Source organism: Tauraco erythrolophus, chromosome 1, assembly GCF_009769465.1.
Source record: "Tauraco erythrolophus isolate bTauEry1 chromosome 1, bTauEry1.pri, whole genome shotgun sequence".
Lineage (NCBI taxonomy): Eukaryota > Metazoa > Chordata > Aves > Musophagiformes > Musophagidae > Tauraco > Tauraco erythrolophus.
The window spans coordinates 92,259,355-92,276,063 of NC_141465.1; the positions used below are offsets into that span (position 1 = coordinate 92,259,355).

At 39.8% G+C, this 16,709-nt stretch overlaps 1 protein-coding gene across 2 annotated transcripts in view; it reads left to right on the forward strand.

Annotated features, from left to right (window-relative positions):
• Nucleotides 1–16,709, forward strand: part of KLHL1 (kelch like family member 1) — a 276,154-nt gene that overhangs the window by 67,637 nt on the left and 191,808 nt on the right. The window contains exon 2 of one of the 2 annotated variants that reach the window (XM_086611712.1): nt 3,090–3,272. The exons of the other annotated variant lie outside the window; for it this stretch is intronic. Coding sequence (XP_086467838.1) covers nt 3,090–3,272 — 183 coding nt within the window. The remainder of the gene's footprint in view (nt 1–3,089; nt 3,273–16,709) is intronic. 2 annotated transcript variants of the gene reach the window in all.

The window sequence follows — 16,709 nt, forward strand, 5'->3', positions numbered from 1 at the left end:
GCTTCCAGCTACTTTAAAGGAATGCTGTGAAGCCTAGCAATTACTGTGACAGAAAGATGGACCAGCCTCTCCTCCTTTCCCCCGTGGACCCTTGTACAATCACTGTAGGAGAGTATGCGGAAGACATTTGGATAAAAATTAAATGAAAAGTAAATCACTAGTACGTGTCAAAAGGAAATACTATTTTTCTGAACTATATTACAGTCTACCAGAAGTCAATAAAAATACCATTTTCTTCTTTTTTTGAAGATAACTGTATTTCATTTTAATAGTGCATTTTTCATATTATTATATTTATGCACTTTTCAATTTTTTCCAGCACCTGGAGATTGTGGTATCTTACAGGTCTATTAATATTGTTCTTAGCATATAGTACCTACTGAATTCAACCCCTATATAATGAAACTATTGTATTATTATTGTAAATTCTTGAAAATATTTATGTGCTTCTTAATATTTGTCTTTCAATAGAATATGTATAAAATGAGATTGGTTTGAATTAATTGGTAATATTGTTTGATGTGCTGGATTAAAATATGTCCTCTGATGCTCTTCTATTGATTATGTAAGTTGTTTTGTATTTATCTAGTCGAAATAAAAACATCATCAGCTTCATCTATGAAATCCTCCATTTTCAACACCACAAGGTATATAAAACCTTCCAGCTTTCATTTGAAACAATTTCATTATGTATTTGTAAAAGGAGAGAGTATCGTCTGTGTCGTGAATTATTTGCAAGTGCTAGCATTAGTTTCCTCAAGGGCTAGTACTTGCTGACACATTTTCTTTTTTTCAGTAAAGGTCTGAACCAGAAATACTGAACAGAGTAAATCTGAACTAGGAATATACAGCTATATGTATTGAAAAAATAATTGCATTTTTCTTCTGTTTCTATTTTTTCTTCCGTTTTTTTTTTTTCATTGTAGACATCATTATCTTTGTATTCTAAATTCACTGTGTATTAATGAGCCTTTTGGTTAAAAAGTAGGTGTGCAATTTATCATCATGGAATATTCCCAATTCATTACAAATTAAGTCAATTAGAGTTACATTTTTCTTTCCCAGGTGGTTTAAAATGAATGTGAAGGTGAAGAAATGAAATAGAGTAGGCATTCTTAGAATCATTGGAAAGATACTATTGTTTTTTCCATTATTTATTTTGTGTATTCATATTAATATTTAAGAAAAACAAATAGATTGTTTAGATCTGTAAAATAATTTTGCTCTAAGATGCTAAGTAAAATTAATGAGCCCAATCATAGTTTAACAATGAAGATACAGCTATACTGTTAACATTAACATGAATATACTGAATTTCTGATTGTGGTTTATATTTATATTTTTTATAACTTCATCAAAGAAGAAAGAAATTGATTACTTCCATGACTGTGCTAAAAAAAAATCATTTCAGTTTTAAAAACTTACAACTTTGGTTGTTGCTCCCAATGCAGTGAGATTTTTTCAACTTGTACTTCTTGTACGACATCCTTGTCTCTAAACTGGAAAGACATGGATTTGACGAATGGACCACTTGGTAGATGAGGAATTGGCTGGATGGTGGCACTCAAAGAGTTGTGGTCAAGGGTTCAATGTCAAGTGGAGACCAGTGAGGAATGGTGTTCCTCAGGGGTCAGTACTGGGGCCGGCACTGTTTAACGTCTTTGTTGGCGATATGAACGGTGAGATCGAGTGCACCCTCAGCAAGTTTGCAGATGACACCAAGTTGTATGGTGTTGTGGACACGCTGGAGGGAAGGGATGCCATCCAGAGGGACCTTGACAGGCTGGGGAGATGGGCCTGTGAGAACCTCATGAAGTTCAACAAGGCCAAGTGCAAGGTCCTGCACGTGGGTCAGGGCAATCCCAAGCACAAGTACAGGCTGGGCAGAGAATGGATTGAAAGCAGCCCTGAAGAAAATGACTTGGGAGTGCTGGTGGATGAGAAGCTCAATGTGAGCTGGCAATGTGCACTGGCAGCCTAGAAAGCCAACTGTATCGTGGGCGTCATCCAAAAAAGCGTGGCCAGCAGGTCGAGGGAAGTGATTCTGCCTTTCTACTCTGCTCACGTGAGACCCCACCTGGAACTGCATTCAGGTCTGGAGTCCCCAGCACAAGAAGGACATGGAGCTGCTGGAGCGGGTCCAGAGGAGGGCCATGAAGATGATCTGAGGGCTGGAACACCTCTCCTCTGAAGACAGGCTGAGAGAGTTGGGGCTGTTCAGCCTGGAGAAGAGAAGGCTCCAGGGAGATCTTATCGCAGCCTTCCAGTACTTAAAGGAAGCCTACAGGAAAGCTGGAGAGGGACTTTTTACAAGGGCATGTAGTGATAAGACAAGGGACAATGGCTTTAAACTGAAAGAGGGCAGATTTAGATTAGATCTAAGGAAGAAATTTTTCACTGAGGGTGGTGAGGCACTGGAACAGGTTTCCCAGAGAAGTTGTGGATGCCCCATCCCTGGCAGTGTTCAAGGCCAGGTTGGATGAGGCTTTGAGCAACCTGGTGTAGTGGAGGGTGTCCCTGCCAATGGCAGGGGGGTTGGAACTAGATGATCTTTGAGGTCCCTTCCGACTCTAACCATTCTATGATTCCTATAACACTTGCACATAGATGTCAACAAACAGAGAATTTCCTCAATTCATTAAGGAAGAATCTAGGAGATGTAAATTCCCTAAGTACAATTACTGGAAAGTATAATACCCATGAAGACCAATTAAGCTGTCAACGCAGCTCCTGATATGCTGTCTCCTGCCAGCTTTTTCTGCCCACATAAAACCTTTCAGTCAATGATCCTCAGCCTTCAAAGTCCCACATGCACCAATACTAAGGAAATTGTCCATTGCAGGCACTTATTTTGGATGAGGCTTTGAGCAACCTGGTGTAGTGGAAGGTGTCCCTGCCCATGGTAGGGGGCTTGAAACTACATGATCTTTGATGTCCCTTCCAACTGAAACCGTTCTATGATTCTATGATTCTAGTGATGAGAACTGGGAAGGATTAATTGATTACTTATATCAGATTCTAGAAGCCTGTGATGAAGTCTAGGAACTGGTCACATCTTATCAACATGGACTTTTTCTTGTGGTTTACAGACTGTCAGGAGCCAGCCACCCCTTGCCGCCCCACTGTGACATGGATTCGTGTAGCTCCGAGGAATTCTACCAGGCTGTTCACCATGCAGAGAAAACCTTCAGAAAGATGGAGAGCTACCTAAAGCAACAGCAGCTCTGTGACGTTATCCTGATTGCTGGGAATCGCAAGATACCTGCACATAGGTAGGATATAAGCGTAAGATACTGAAACTACAAAAGTAAATGTTTTGTGTGTGCTTATTTCTTAAACCAGTGTTTTCTGTGGCCACTCATGCCTGCTTCCCTCTTTGTTTAAACATCACAAATGTGAGTAGCTACAGAGGGTGATATTTGAAGGTTGGGCCTTTGAAGGTGGACTTTTTTGTTCAGATTTCAAAAGTTCAAGTAGCACTCAGCTAGCAAACGTTTTATTGGGAGTGTGCCAAACATGTCTCCCTGCTGTGATGCTGTTCATATGTGAGGAGAATGGAAATTTCTGAAATGAGATGCTGTACAGGTACACCAGACACAGCATGAACACAGCGTCATTTTGAGCTTAAGATCATGATATTCTGATGTCTGTCATACAGAGTCTCTCAGACACTTACAGGGAAATAATATTGAACACTAACTTCCCGTGAAATGTTTCTTTGAATGAACTGACAAATCTCTTAATTACTTTTAATGATAATTATGAGTATGAAAATTATAATGACATTATAATTTTTAAAATTCTAGGAGATTATCTTGTACTAAAGAAGCCAGTATATATGCAACTATGCTTGGGTTTGGATTGTAATTACAGCTTAAAATAGTTATTCTTCATTGAGATTTTGGTCTTAGCCTTTGCTTTAGTGTATGCAAATAAAAGTCCATGCCTAGAGTTTATATTAAAATACAGAGAATACTTTTGAGGTTCTGGGTTAGCATGTCTTTTTACATTTGAACTCTCTATAAGGCTGCAAACTAAGGATGACCTATTCCCTGCTTGTGCCGTGGTTTCTCTGCTGAGGTATTAAATCCACAGCAGGACTATAGCTCCACAGCAGGAAAAACGAAAAATACCCAATGTATTTATGAGTTCTTAAATTAACTTTCTGGTGTAGAGGAATACTCTAAGGTCATCTTGGCAACTTGAACCTTACAAAGCTCCTTCTGGTCTGAGTGAAGATGGGCACAGAGACTATTCTTTTCCATTTTACAGAAAAGTTGGATATTCTATATTCCAACTCCCACAATAATAATAATTTAAAACAGGTGCAATATACAAGAGTGTAAAGCCAAAGCTATTGTTCAAATACTAAAAAGTAAAACCAGACAGAAAGCTTCATTAAAATATTCGATTTGCACCAATAATTATAATAAATGAGAAAATATCTCCACTTAACAAGGAGTAACAGATTGATCTAGGTAGTTTGCAGCACACATGAAGTGGAGTCCGCTTGTTTTTAGATTATCAGCTGTAATAAACATAGAAATCTTTCTCCTCTTCTTTCAGTGTTTTTTATTCTGAAGACATTGTTTCTACTCCTTTATCTTCTAAGAGCTGCCATTTTTGGTGTTCCTCCCTTGCCTTGATATACTTGGATTCCCAGATGTCAGCAAAGTCCCCAGCAATTTCTACCCACTGACTTGGCAACTGACACAGCCCTATGTTCCAGGCTTTTTGCCACTGTTAAATGTATTATGCATCTGGCACTTTATGCACCCCTGGTAGTTGTGGTCTGGTGCCATTTTTATATAAATCACCAAGATCATGGAATCATAGAATGGCATAGGCTGGAAGGGACCTCAGAGATCATCTAATCCAACCTCCCTGTCATGGGCAGGGACGCCTCTCAACTAGACCAGGCTACTCAAGGCACCGTCCAACCTGGCCTTGAACACCTCCAGAGAGGGGGCATCCACAACTTCTCTGGGCAATTTATTCCAAAGTCTTACCACCCTCGTACTGAAGAATTTCTTCCTAAGATCTAATCTAAATCTGTTCTCCTTCAACTTAAACCCATTTCCCCTTGTCCTGTCAGTGGACACTCTTGTAAAAAGTCCCTCCCCAGCCTTCCTGTAAGTTCCCTTCAGGTATTGGAAGGCAGCTATTAGGTCCCCCCGAAGTATTCTCTTTTCAAGGCTGAACAATCCCAGCTTCTGCAACCTGTCCTCGTAGCAGAGGTGCTCCAGCCCCTGGACCATCTTTGTGGCCCTCCTCTGAACACGCTCCAACAAATCTATGTCTCTCTTATGGTGAGGTCTTTCCTTTATGAGTATAAGTACAGAGGGAATAATATTAAACAAACATCAGTCCTTCTGTCCATCTGCATTTACAGTGTTCCGGAGTTGCGAGATTTGCCTTAAGGTGCCTTCCATCAAAAACAGAACTGGAAGGATAATTGTCGTGGGTTAGGCTGCTCCAGCAATCGAACCCCACACAGCCGGTCACTCACCCTCCCCCATCCCCAGGAATGAGGGAGAGAATTAAAGGAGAAACGGGAAACCCGTGGGTTGAGATAAGAACAATTTAATACAGATAAGTAATACACAGTGTAGATGCTCACCACCCCCTCTTATCCGCAGCCTGTCTTGTCCCGAAGCTGCAATCCCGGACGGACGCGAGGCCCCGAAATAGAGAGAGGCAGAGAGAGAGAGAGAGAGAAAAGAAAGAAAAACAGCAGAGCAACAGCGCAGCAAGCGCAAAAGAGCAAAAGTGCAAAAGAGCCAAAGCGCAAAACCCCTTCTTCCCGGCTGACCCTCGCTTTTATACTGGGCATGACGCTGCATGATATGGAATACTAATTGGCCAGTTTGGCCCTCAATCTTAAGTTCCACTACAAATCACAAGGGGAATCGTGTTCCCCTTGTCCTGGCTATGCTCCCCCCTTATCCCGCCGTGCCTCTGCACTCCGGCCAGAACACGGCACACTGAGAAGTCCTTGGAGTTTCATGTCCAACCACAAACATCAACTTGCTATCAACATTCTTCTCAGAGCAAGCCTCTGAGTAAAACCAAAACACAAAGCTCTTCTAGCTGCTAAAAAGAAGAGCTAACTCTGTCCCAGCTAAAACCAGGACAATAATGATCTAAGGCCTTCTAATTTGTGTCCAATTTTACATCCATATACATTACTGAAATAAAATAAACCCAGTTTTTCCGAAATAATTAAGATTTTGTTGTTCTTTCTTGACAGTTACTTGGCCTATTTTTACTTTTCACATTCTTCAAAACAGATGAGGTAAAAATAAAAAAGTCTGAATCTACATTTTTAAACTGATAGAAAAAATACTTATTATATACATAGAAATATTCCAAAATTGCTTTCATTTGCCCTGTTTAATATGAATGATATAAAATATACTGCTACATTTTTTACCAGTATATTTTTTGCCTATTTTGAATGGTTTGGTAAACTGCATAGTTTGTCATGAAGCAGATAGAAGAAGCTGTAGGTTTTTTTTTTATTTGTTTAGTTCATTCTTTCCTCATTTTAAGACAGCTGTTCATACTTATATGCCTAACTTTCAGTAGTAAATTTGATTTCACATTTGTCATTTCAATTCTACAGCATATCTAAATCCTTCTGGAGATGGAAAAACACCTTAATAAGAAGATTGACCATGGAATAATAGCCAAAATCTTATTTAGATTTTCTAATAAACCTACAGACCGCTTTACATTTGATTTTCCACTTCTCTGTGGTCTATAGTCAAAAGATCAAATCCCAAAGAACTCGCAAAAACAATGGTTGAATTATGCAAAGTTGGAAAGATTATGTTCTGAATAAACTAGAATTTTGTCCAAGATAAAATGAAGTGAAGGATGTTCTGAATTTTGGGGGATTTTTTTACAGTATATACTCAAGTTGTTTCAGACAGGTGTGGCTGGAGAAGCACAGAAAAAGGCTCTTTATTTTTAACGTCGCCATTACAATCCTAGAATAAAATTTAATTTGGAAGAGACCTTCTAAAGTCTGATTCAATTCACCATTCTTAAAGCAGGGTCAAAGTTAAAGATTAGGCTGTTGAAGGTCATACCCGGTTAGTTTTTAAATATTGTGACTTGTTGAGGTTCCCCTCATGGCAGCCTGTTCAAGTTTTTCATTATCCTCACTGTCTTTAGTGATCTAGAATGTGGCTTTCAGGAGAATTTACTCCATGATCTTCTTGGTAAGGCAAACCAGTCTATAGTTACTCACATATTCCTTTTTGAGATGGACATTGAAATTGTCTTTTCCAGTCTTCAGAAGCCTCTTGCAAATTATCATCATCTGTTAAAGATAAGAGAGAGTGGCCTTTCAGTGATACTACTGAGCTCCCTCAGCCATTGCTCCTTGAACACATCCTCTCTCGTCCCATGGATTCCTGTAAGTCTAATTTGCTTAACTGTACCCTAAGTTCGTCTTCCTCTACTGTGAGCTATTCCATGCAGATCCTGCCACTAGGCACAGGGACCTGGGAGGCCTGAAAGCAGATCATACTAAAACAAAAAGAAAAAAGACTGGGCGAAAGAAGGCTTTATTGAGCAGTGGACAAAAATTTTCAGTAGTCTTCCTTTTGCTGACAAGATAATTACAGAAACCCTTCTTTCCCATCACATCCCTTGCTAGCTTCCTCTGCATCAGACCTTGCTTCTCTAATTCAATTTTTGCATGTTGGGGCAATACCTCTGTATTTCTTCCATGTCATTTCTTCCGTGTATTCCCATTTTGCATTTGACCTCAATCAGAAGTTACTTCTTATGTCCAGAGTTGTAATTTTCTATTCATTTCAGTAACTTCTCTCATGATCCATTGTCTTAAATTCTGTTGTGTCATGATCTCTGCAGCCAAGTTTGCCATCAGATTTCGCCTTTTTTTCCCCCCAGATTTGTCAGGAGCAGATCCAGCAAGGTGTCTCCTCTACTTCAAGTTTTTTTACAAAGTAGGCTAGGTAATATTTGTTTTGCATTTCTGAGAACATGTAAAAAGCCTGCTTGCAGAAGGCAATACATAATCAGTATTTGTGGAGTTTATAAATTCAATACTTCATGATAGGTAGAAGTTTGGTAGAACATACCCTGTACAAAGTTTATAAAATCTTATCCTAGTAAAATGAACCCCCATTTTAAAATACAATTAAAACATAGATTCATAGATTCATAGATTTCTAGGTTGGAAAAGACCTTAGAGATCATCGAGTCCAACCATCCCTAATCCCCATTAAACCATATCCTCAAGTAGATCATCCACCCTATTCTTAAACACAACCAGGGATGGGGACTCAACCACCTCCCTGGGCAGCCTATTCCAGTGGCTGACAACCCTTTCAGAGCAGAAATACTTCCTAACATCCAATCTGAATCTCCCCTGACTAAGCTTATACCCATTTCCTCTTGTTCTGTCACCCAAAACTAATGTAAAGAGTCCTTCCCCTACCTCCCCACCATCCCTTCTCAAGTATTTGTAGGCTGTAATCAGGTCTCCCCTCAGCCTCCTCTTCTCCAGGCTAAACAGCCCCAACTCCCTCAGCCGCTCCCCATAAGTTTTATTTTCCAGCCCCTTGACCAGTTTAGTCGTCCTTCTTTGGACTCGCTCCAGGAGCTCAGTATCTCTCTTAAAGCGAGGGGCCCAAAACTGGACACAATATTTCAGGTGCGGCCTCACCAGTGCCGAGTACAGGGGCAGGATCACTTCCTGTGATATTACAAGCCATAGCTTATACTGAATAAGTTACAAATTAATAAACACAATATAATCAAAATTATTGCCTAAAAAGTAATGGTTTTCACATATTGTCTCTTCTTTTTAATAGACTAAGAGAATGCAATAGATTTAATATGCTACAATATAGTACAATAAGAATGACTTTCAGAAAGTGAGGGCAAAACACATTTTTCAAGAAAAAATATGAAAGTGATATTTTTCTTAATTATCCTGATTTAGATCAAATTAAAACAAAATAATAGTGTAAAAACCAAGCACAGAAAAACGTTTTATGTAATAATGTAGTCTCACTGTACCTCTCTCTATAAAAATAAAAATTCAGTTAAGAAATGCCATTATATTGCATCAAATGAAGTGAAAAACATCAAAAATAGTTACTCTCCTGTTGATTCTTGTGCATTTCTTCAGATCCCTCCACAGTTTATAATCTGTATGTCATTTCCGGTTCCATTCCTGATCATACTTATTCTTTTTTCCCCTCTTCTCCAGTCACATATCGTGATATGTCCTTTGATTATCTGTTTAAATAGCTTTTTCTCCAGAAGAGATGTTATTGCTGTGCCGTAAAATGTCTAAAACCTGACACTTTTATAGGAAGAACGTCAGTTAAGCTCTGGTCATAGCCTGACTGCTGCCAAATTAATTTGTGTCGTTGGTGTTGCTTTTTGTTTTTTGATTGTTTAGATTTTCATTATGTTTTTTTTTTTCTGACAAAAAATGTGAGAAGGTCAGATTAGAAAGGAGATCATAAAACATAGTCACTGAGCTCTAGTTCCCCACTTGGAGGCATCATGCCAAACTCTCAATCTTATTATAGCTACTTTTCACTGTTCAGGTGACTCAAACAGCTTTAAAGTTATAATGTGCTTAAGCTTTTTGTTGGCCCCTGAACATTGTGTTTGTGTAATCTAATCTTCCACTAAAGAGGTTACAGGTGTAATGTTTCAAATGAAGGAATAGCAAAAGGAAGTACAAACCAATCAAGTATTGTAATGATGAACAAGCAACCAAAAAGATTACTGAGAAAGTAGGAAGACCTCTATAGCAGGCATTTCAGAGAGGTAAAGTAGCTGACATTTAAATAAACCTGAAGAATTAAGTAAATATATTTTTTTTTGTTATATTGCTGTAATGTGTATAGATAACTATCAAATGCAAAAATGTAAAATACCTTAAAGAGAGAAAAATGCCTGAATAATAATTTCCTTTCCCTTCAGTTAAGCTGTTGCACTATTAACAGTCCATTCTAATTTTAAAATATTATGAACATGGAGTTTGTAGTTTCTCCACTCACTCTGGAGATGCATGCTATATATATTTTTCTCATTTTCTGTACCTCTGATTTAGAATACAACCTTTTTAAGACAAGAAACATAGTGTAACTTTGCAGTGCCTGGAATAGAAGGAACTCAGGCATTGCTCTTACAAAATGAACAAATCAATAAAACCAACACTGTAGTTCATACTTCCTTCTTCTATTCAAGTTACAATAAGCCAAATGCAGTTCCACAAGTCTAACTAGACTGCAGCTAGTAAATGTCGTCTGAAACACAAAACCCTTGGAACGTAAATGTTATTCAGAGCTATAGTGACATGATCAAAACATCATTTATTTTCAAGGTAGAAGAAAATTCTTAATCAAGCAATAATCATAGAATCATAGGATCGTAGAATCATAGAATGGTTTGGGTTGGAAGGGACCTTCAAGATTATTTAGTTCCAACCTGCCTGCAATGGGCAGGGACACCTTCCACTAGACCAGGTTACTCAAAATGTTGTCCAACTTGGCCTTGAACACTTCCAAACTTCTACCTATCATGAAGTATTCAAATTTGTAAACTCCACAAATACTGATTATGCATTGTGCTCTGCAAGCAGGCTTTTTATATGTTCTTGGGAACGCAAAATAAATATTTCCTAGCCTACTTTTTAAAAAACTTGTAATTAGAGAAGTCAACTTGAAATTGTGCCTATGGATGTGCCACAAATAATTTGATTGTTTTGAATGAAAACCACTCACTTGAATTGCACTATTTTTAAATGCTATACTTGAAATACTGTATTCTACAGCTGCTGAATAAACATCAAAAATACTAAAAAGAAAGAAGCCAAAGTCAATGTAAATGATACATAGACCTTGAAGATTTGCACTGGAGAGTTCATTAAAGCTTCCAGCCAGGATTGCATAAATGCTATTGGCAGCTCTAAACTCAGACTAAGGTTTAAACCATAAATTAGATTTTGACCAAGATGGTGCACAAAGCAATACAGGAACTGAATGCTGTAGGAAAAAAAAAAGAAAAAGAAGAGTGATATAAGCATAGAATTTACCTATCCCTACTCAATTAAAACAAAATGGTCCCATATAACAAAGACTGGATTACAATAAAACAAAAAATTTAATAAAACCAGAAAAAAAAAAAATAGGAGAATTACATTCTCAACTCGCAATTCTGACTTTCATTGCACTTGATGAGAACTCAAAATTGTGAATGAAAAGAAACCAAGAAATCTACTTTGTTGTTGTTTTAATATTGTCCAGCATAGTGTCATGGTTTAGGCCGATCTGGCAACTAAACTCCACGCAACCGGTTTCTCACTCCAGTAAAGTGGAGAGGAGAAAAATGTAATAAGGGGACTGAGGGTCGAGACAAGAACAGAGGGAGCACCCACCAACCATGGTCCCGGGCAAAACAGTCTTGGTTTTCTTAAAGCAAAACAATTTATTAACAATTACTTAAAAGGACAAAGGGAAACAAAACCGGTTACTTGAGAGGGTAAAAGAAACAAAGCCAGATCTTAAAACCGACAACTTCCTTCCCTCCCTCCCCTTTCCTTTTCCTCCCGGCTCTACCTCCTCCCCGCAGCGGCGCAGGGGGGCAGAGACTAGGGGAGTGCAGGTCAGTTCATCCCATGCTGTTACTGCCGCTTCTCTCTTAAAGGATTATCCTTACACCCTTTTCCCTTGCTCCAGTGGATCCCCTACTCACAAGGAAAAATCCACAAACTTCTCCAGCGTGAGTCCTACCTGCAGGATGCAATCCATCCTGCAGGATGCTTTACCACAGTCTCAGATTCTTAGGGAGTTGTTGCCACTCGCTCCGGCGTGGGTCATCACGCAGACTCCAGATGCCTCTCTACCTTGTCGTGCGTCCCAACACGACCATCCTCAGGCTCAGACATCTCATCTCCATGGGCTGCGAGTGGGTCTCTGCTCCACCGAGGCTGTCCTGGTTTCAGGGGGGCCGCCTGCCATCTCACCACTGGCTGCAGGGGAAACTCGGCTCCGGCACACCTCCTCCCGTTCCATCCTCACTGACCTGGTGTCGATGCGGACGTTTCTCTCAGTTCTCAGTTCTCAGTCCTCTCCGGATGAACTCAGCCCAGTGGGCACCCTGGGTTTGGGGCGCTCCCCGAGTTCCCCAGCTGGCTCCGCTGCCGCCATCCTTAGTGGGCGGCACCGGCCCGACGCAGGCAGCTGCCCGGCCGGGAGCCAGGGAGCGGGGGCAGTGCCCTCCTCCCTTCTCTCCTCGCTCCTGGGCAAAGCACCTTTTCCGGTTCCTTTGTCCCGACTTAAATAGGGCAATTCGCAGAGGCGCCGATTGGCTCAACCCCGAGGGGGATGGCAGTCTGATCTGGTGGCCAGAACCAGGCCTAACCCGGTTCCAAAACCAGGGAGGTCACGGGGAGCAAAGCCCCTCTCCTGCCACCAGAACCCTCCCCCCTACACACACACATCGAACCTTGACACATAGTTGAGTTTATAATGAGAAATCTGAGTTCTTTACTTGCTATTTTCACTTAATATCAAAGAAACATAGGCATTTGTGTTTTTTCTGATACTCAAGGTCAGGGTCAGAGGGGACTCTTACTGTAGTAGCAAAGGTAGCATAGAATGAGTAGAAAATTACGAGTTACATATAAACCAAATAAATTCTTTGTATGGCTACTGAAATCTTTCTGCAAGTGTTTTGATGAAAAGCAAAAATACTTCTTTCAAAACAAAATTTAAATTTTTCGCTGTAAATACTGACTGTCTAGACTTTTCGGATCTTTAGCTCTGAAGTAATAGCTTTTACTTGCTATGATCCTGATAAATCTAATAAACATTTTTCAACAAACTGTAATTTATGTTCTCTTTTTTAGTTCTCTAAGGAGTGTTTTGGGTGCTATTATAGAGAAGTAAAGTTTAAGAATAAAACTATCAATAAAATGAAAAAAATGTGTGGAGAAAGTTAAGCTGAAAGGAGCGATGAAATGATAAAGATCTAGGCAGAGAAGGAAAAGCATTTTAAAGGCAGAAGGAGAAAGAAGCAGAATGAACAATATACAGTCCTAAAACTCAGCTTGTTTTCTTGCATTAATAACAGATGCTCGTGGAAAGCACACAGTATAAGCAGTACAACTGCCCTATGTTCACTCTCAGGTATCTGTAATTATGATTTGAGGATCATCCCAAGTCAAACATTGCATCTAAACTGTGGACCTACTGTCCCTGAGTTTAAAACCAAATTATTCGAGTAATATGGTTGTAACAGAACAACAGTAACAACAAAAAATCCTGCTCTCAGAGAGAAAGCAGCAAGGCAATTTAGATAAGCTTTCAATATTAATCTAGATTGTGTGGGGTTTTTTTTAAAGAAGAAAGTGTAGTAGATAAAGAGTATTTCCTAATGCTGAGAGTGACATTAATATTTTCAAATTAATTTCTGTGATCTGCACAAGGAACACTTCTGATTTTATTTGGACCTTCTTCAGACATAAAAGACCTTAAATTCACACAATTTAATATGCATTAGTCAAAGGTTTTGCACATGCAGAAATAGACCTTGAGTTTTGAAGATAATTTCTGAGAATTTGAAGTTGGTAATCCAGTTGAGTTTTGATTTTGATATGGCCGTGTGTCTAATCTCATTCTAATCAATGGAGAACTATAGCTTAAGCTACCTAAACGCCTTTGTCTGATTGCCAGATATCCACCAAGCTCCTCTATCACTCCTCCTCCTCCTCAGCAGGACAGGGGGAGAACATAAGATGGAAGAACTCATGAGTTGAGATAAGAACAGGAAGATTACTTACCAGTTACTCACAGGCAAAACAGATGCAACTTGGGGGAAATTAATTTAATTTATTGTGAGTTAATAAAAGACTAGGATACTGAGAAATAAAAGCAAAACTCAGACCATTTTCCCTCCTGCCCCCTTCTTCCCAGGCTCAACTTCACTCTTGGCTCTTCTACTTCCTCTCCATGAGTGACACAGGGAGATAGGGAATGGGGGTTGTGGTCAGTTCATCACATGTTGTCTCTGCCTGTCCTTCCTCCCCACACTCTTTCCCTGCTTGGATCTGTCCAACATGGAGACAACCTCTCATGTCTTCTCACAGAAGCCACTCCTGCAGCCCTCTTGCTTCCAAAACTTGCTGTGTAAACCCAATGCAATGTTCTGGCTATTCAAAGGCAAATTTAAAAGAGATGTGCTGAAGAAGAACTGCAGAGAGATTTTCAAGGACTAAATGACATTGTTTATTATCAAGATGCAAAATTATTAAACCAGAGTACTAATGTTACTGCTTTATGGAATGGAAGTAGGTGCAGCAACTGAAATGGACTTTGAAGGGTGAAAGAAACAAGGATGAGATGTCTTAGGAAGAAAGCAAAAAGCAACGTTCAGCTGCATAATCTTTCCTGAGGTACTTTGAGTTATGCTGCCTGGCTTTCATCATGCAGTCCAGAAGGGTTCAGGGTTTTCATAGGTCTGTGCCAGGCCTATGCTGATGATGCAGACAGTCTAAAATATCTGAAATTGGCACTTGACACCTATATTTAGGGGACTGAGTCCCTTTTCAAACTGAATTGTTAAAAAAAAAGGGAGGGAGTTAAATGATATTGAATATAAAAATAAATAAAGCAAACAAACAAACCAGGTAGATGACAGAATGACAAAGGAGGCTATGCAAGGGTCAGCAAGACCTGACAGCCCACCATGAAAAAAGGTGTTGAAGATCACACACAAGGATATGACCAGAGTGAGGTCAATGGAAGAATGAATTGTGAAGGTAAATTAGTAATGATGCTCTATTGTATCATTTTGTAGAAAGAACTAGAATAAAATAAAAGGATGACAAATAGACCTTAAAAAAAATCTAAATATTTAAGCAGTCACTTATTCTAATGACTTCACAGATCTATCTCTGTACTTTCGTCAAGCTTAATCTCCATGTTTCTGACATTTTTCTCAATAGTCCAAAGGAGCTAAAATTGAACTTTTCCTTCTTCTACAAGCTTTTTCCCCTCTTCCTTTTGGAGTTATAGTGAATAAATAAAATCATTAAGCCCACAAATAGATCACTGTTGATTGTGTTGTCTTTCTACATTCAAATATGTATGTTGTGTCTGAAGATGTGAGTTTTTTTTTTACTGAGCTCTGCTTTGTGATTACGTCTTAATTGATCCTCATCAGCTCTTATCTTCATGTCATGGTTTAACCTGGCTGGCCACTAAACACCTTGAAGTCTCCTGCTCACCCTCCCCCACCTTCAGAAGATGGGGAAGAGAGTTAAAGGGGAAAAAGGAAGGAGACTCGTAGTTTGAGATAAGAAGAATTTAATAATTGAAATAAATCAAAATTAAAAGTAATAATGACAAAAATAAGAATAAAAATATAAAAATAAATTATAATCTATAAAAATATAATAATAGATACAAACAAGTGATGCACAGTGTAATTGCTCACCACCTGCTGATCAATGCCCGTCTTGTCCTGGCTAGCAATCTTCAAACAGCGAAGTCCCGAAACTGCAATCCTGGAAGAGTGAAATCCCTGAAGAAAGATCCCAAGAGCAAGAAGAGGGCTTCCTGGCCAACTCTCATCTATATACTGGGCATGACGTTGCATGATATAAAATATTCCATCAGCTAATTTGCGCCTCAATCCTAAATCTAAACTCAAATTCTAAGGTAGGACTTGAGAGTCCATTGCTCTGACTATGCTCCCTCCCAGCTTCTTGTGCTCTTGCACACTGGCAAAACAAGGGAAGCTGAAAAAATCCTTGATGTCTCAGTAACAACTATAAATATCAATATGTTATCAACATTCGGAGAATCGATTGAGAGCAGGCCTGAGGAAAAGGACTTGGGAGTGCTGGTTGATGAGAAGCTCAATATGAGCCGGCAATGTCAACTGGCAGCCCAGAAAGCCAACCGCATCCTGGCCTGCATCAAAAGAAGTGTGGCCAGCAGGTCAAGGGAGGTGATTCTGACCCTCTACTCTGCTCACGTGAGACTCCACCTGGAATACTGCATTCAGCTCTGGAGTCCCCAACACAAGAAGGACATGGAGCTGCTGGAGCAGGTCCAGAGGAGGGCCACAAAGATGATCCGAGGGCTGGAACATCTCTGCTATGAAGACAGGTTGAGAGAGTTGGGGCTGTTCAGCCTGGAGAAGAGAAGGCTCCGGGGTGATTTTATAGCAGCCCTCCAGTACTTAAAGGGGGCCTACAGGAAAGCTGCAGAGGGACTTTCTACAAGGGTGTATAGTGATAGGACAAGTGGCAATGGCTTTAAATTGAAAGAGGGCAGATTTAGATTAGATATAAGGAAGAAATTTTTCGCTCTGAGGGTGGTGAGGCAGTGGAACAGGTTTCCCAGAGAAGCTGTGGATGCCCCATCCCTGGAAGTGTTCAAGGCCAGGTTGGATGAGGCTTCGGGCAACTTGGTGTAGTGGAGGGTTTCCCTGCCCATGGCAGGGGGATTGGAACTAGATGATCATAGAATCATAGAATCATAGAATGATTAGAGTTGGAAGGGAACTCAAAGATCATCAGAACATAGAAGACTCTTCTATGATTCTTCTCATATCAAATCCCATACTAAATCCAAAACACTGGGTGCTAAGAAGAATACTAACTCTATTCCAGTGGGAACCTGGACACTTCATCACTGTGACAT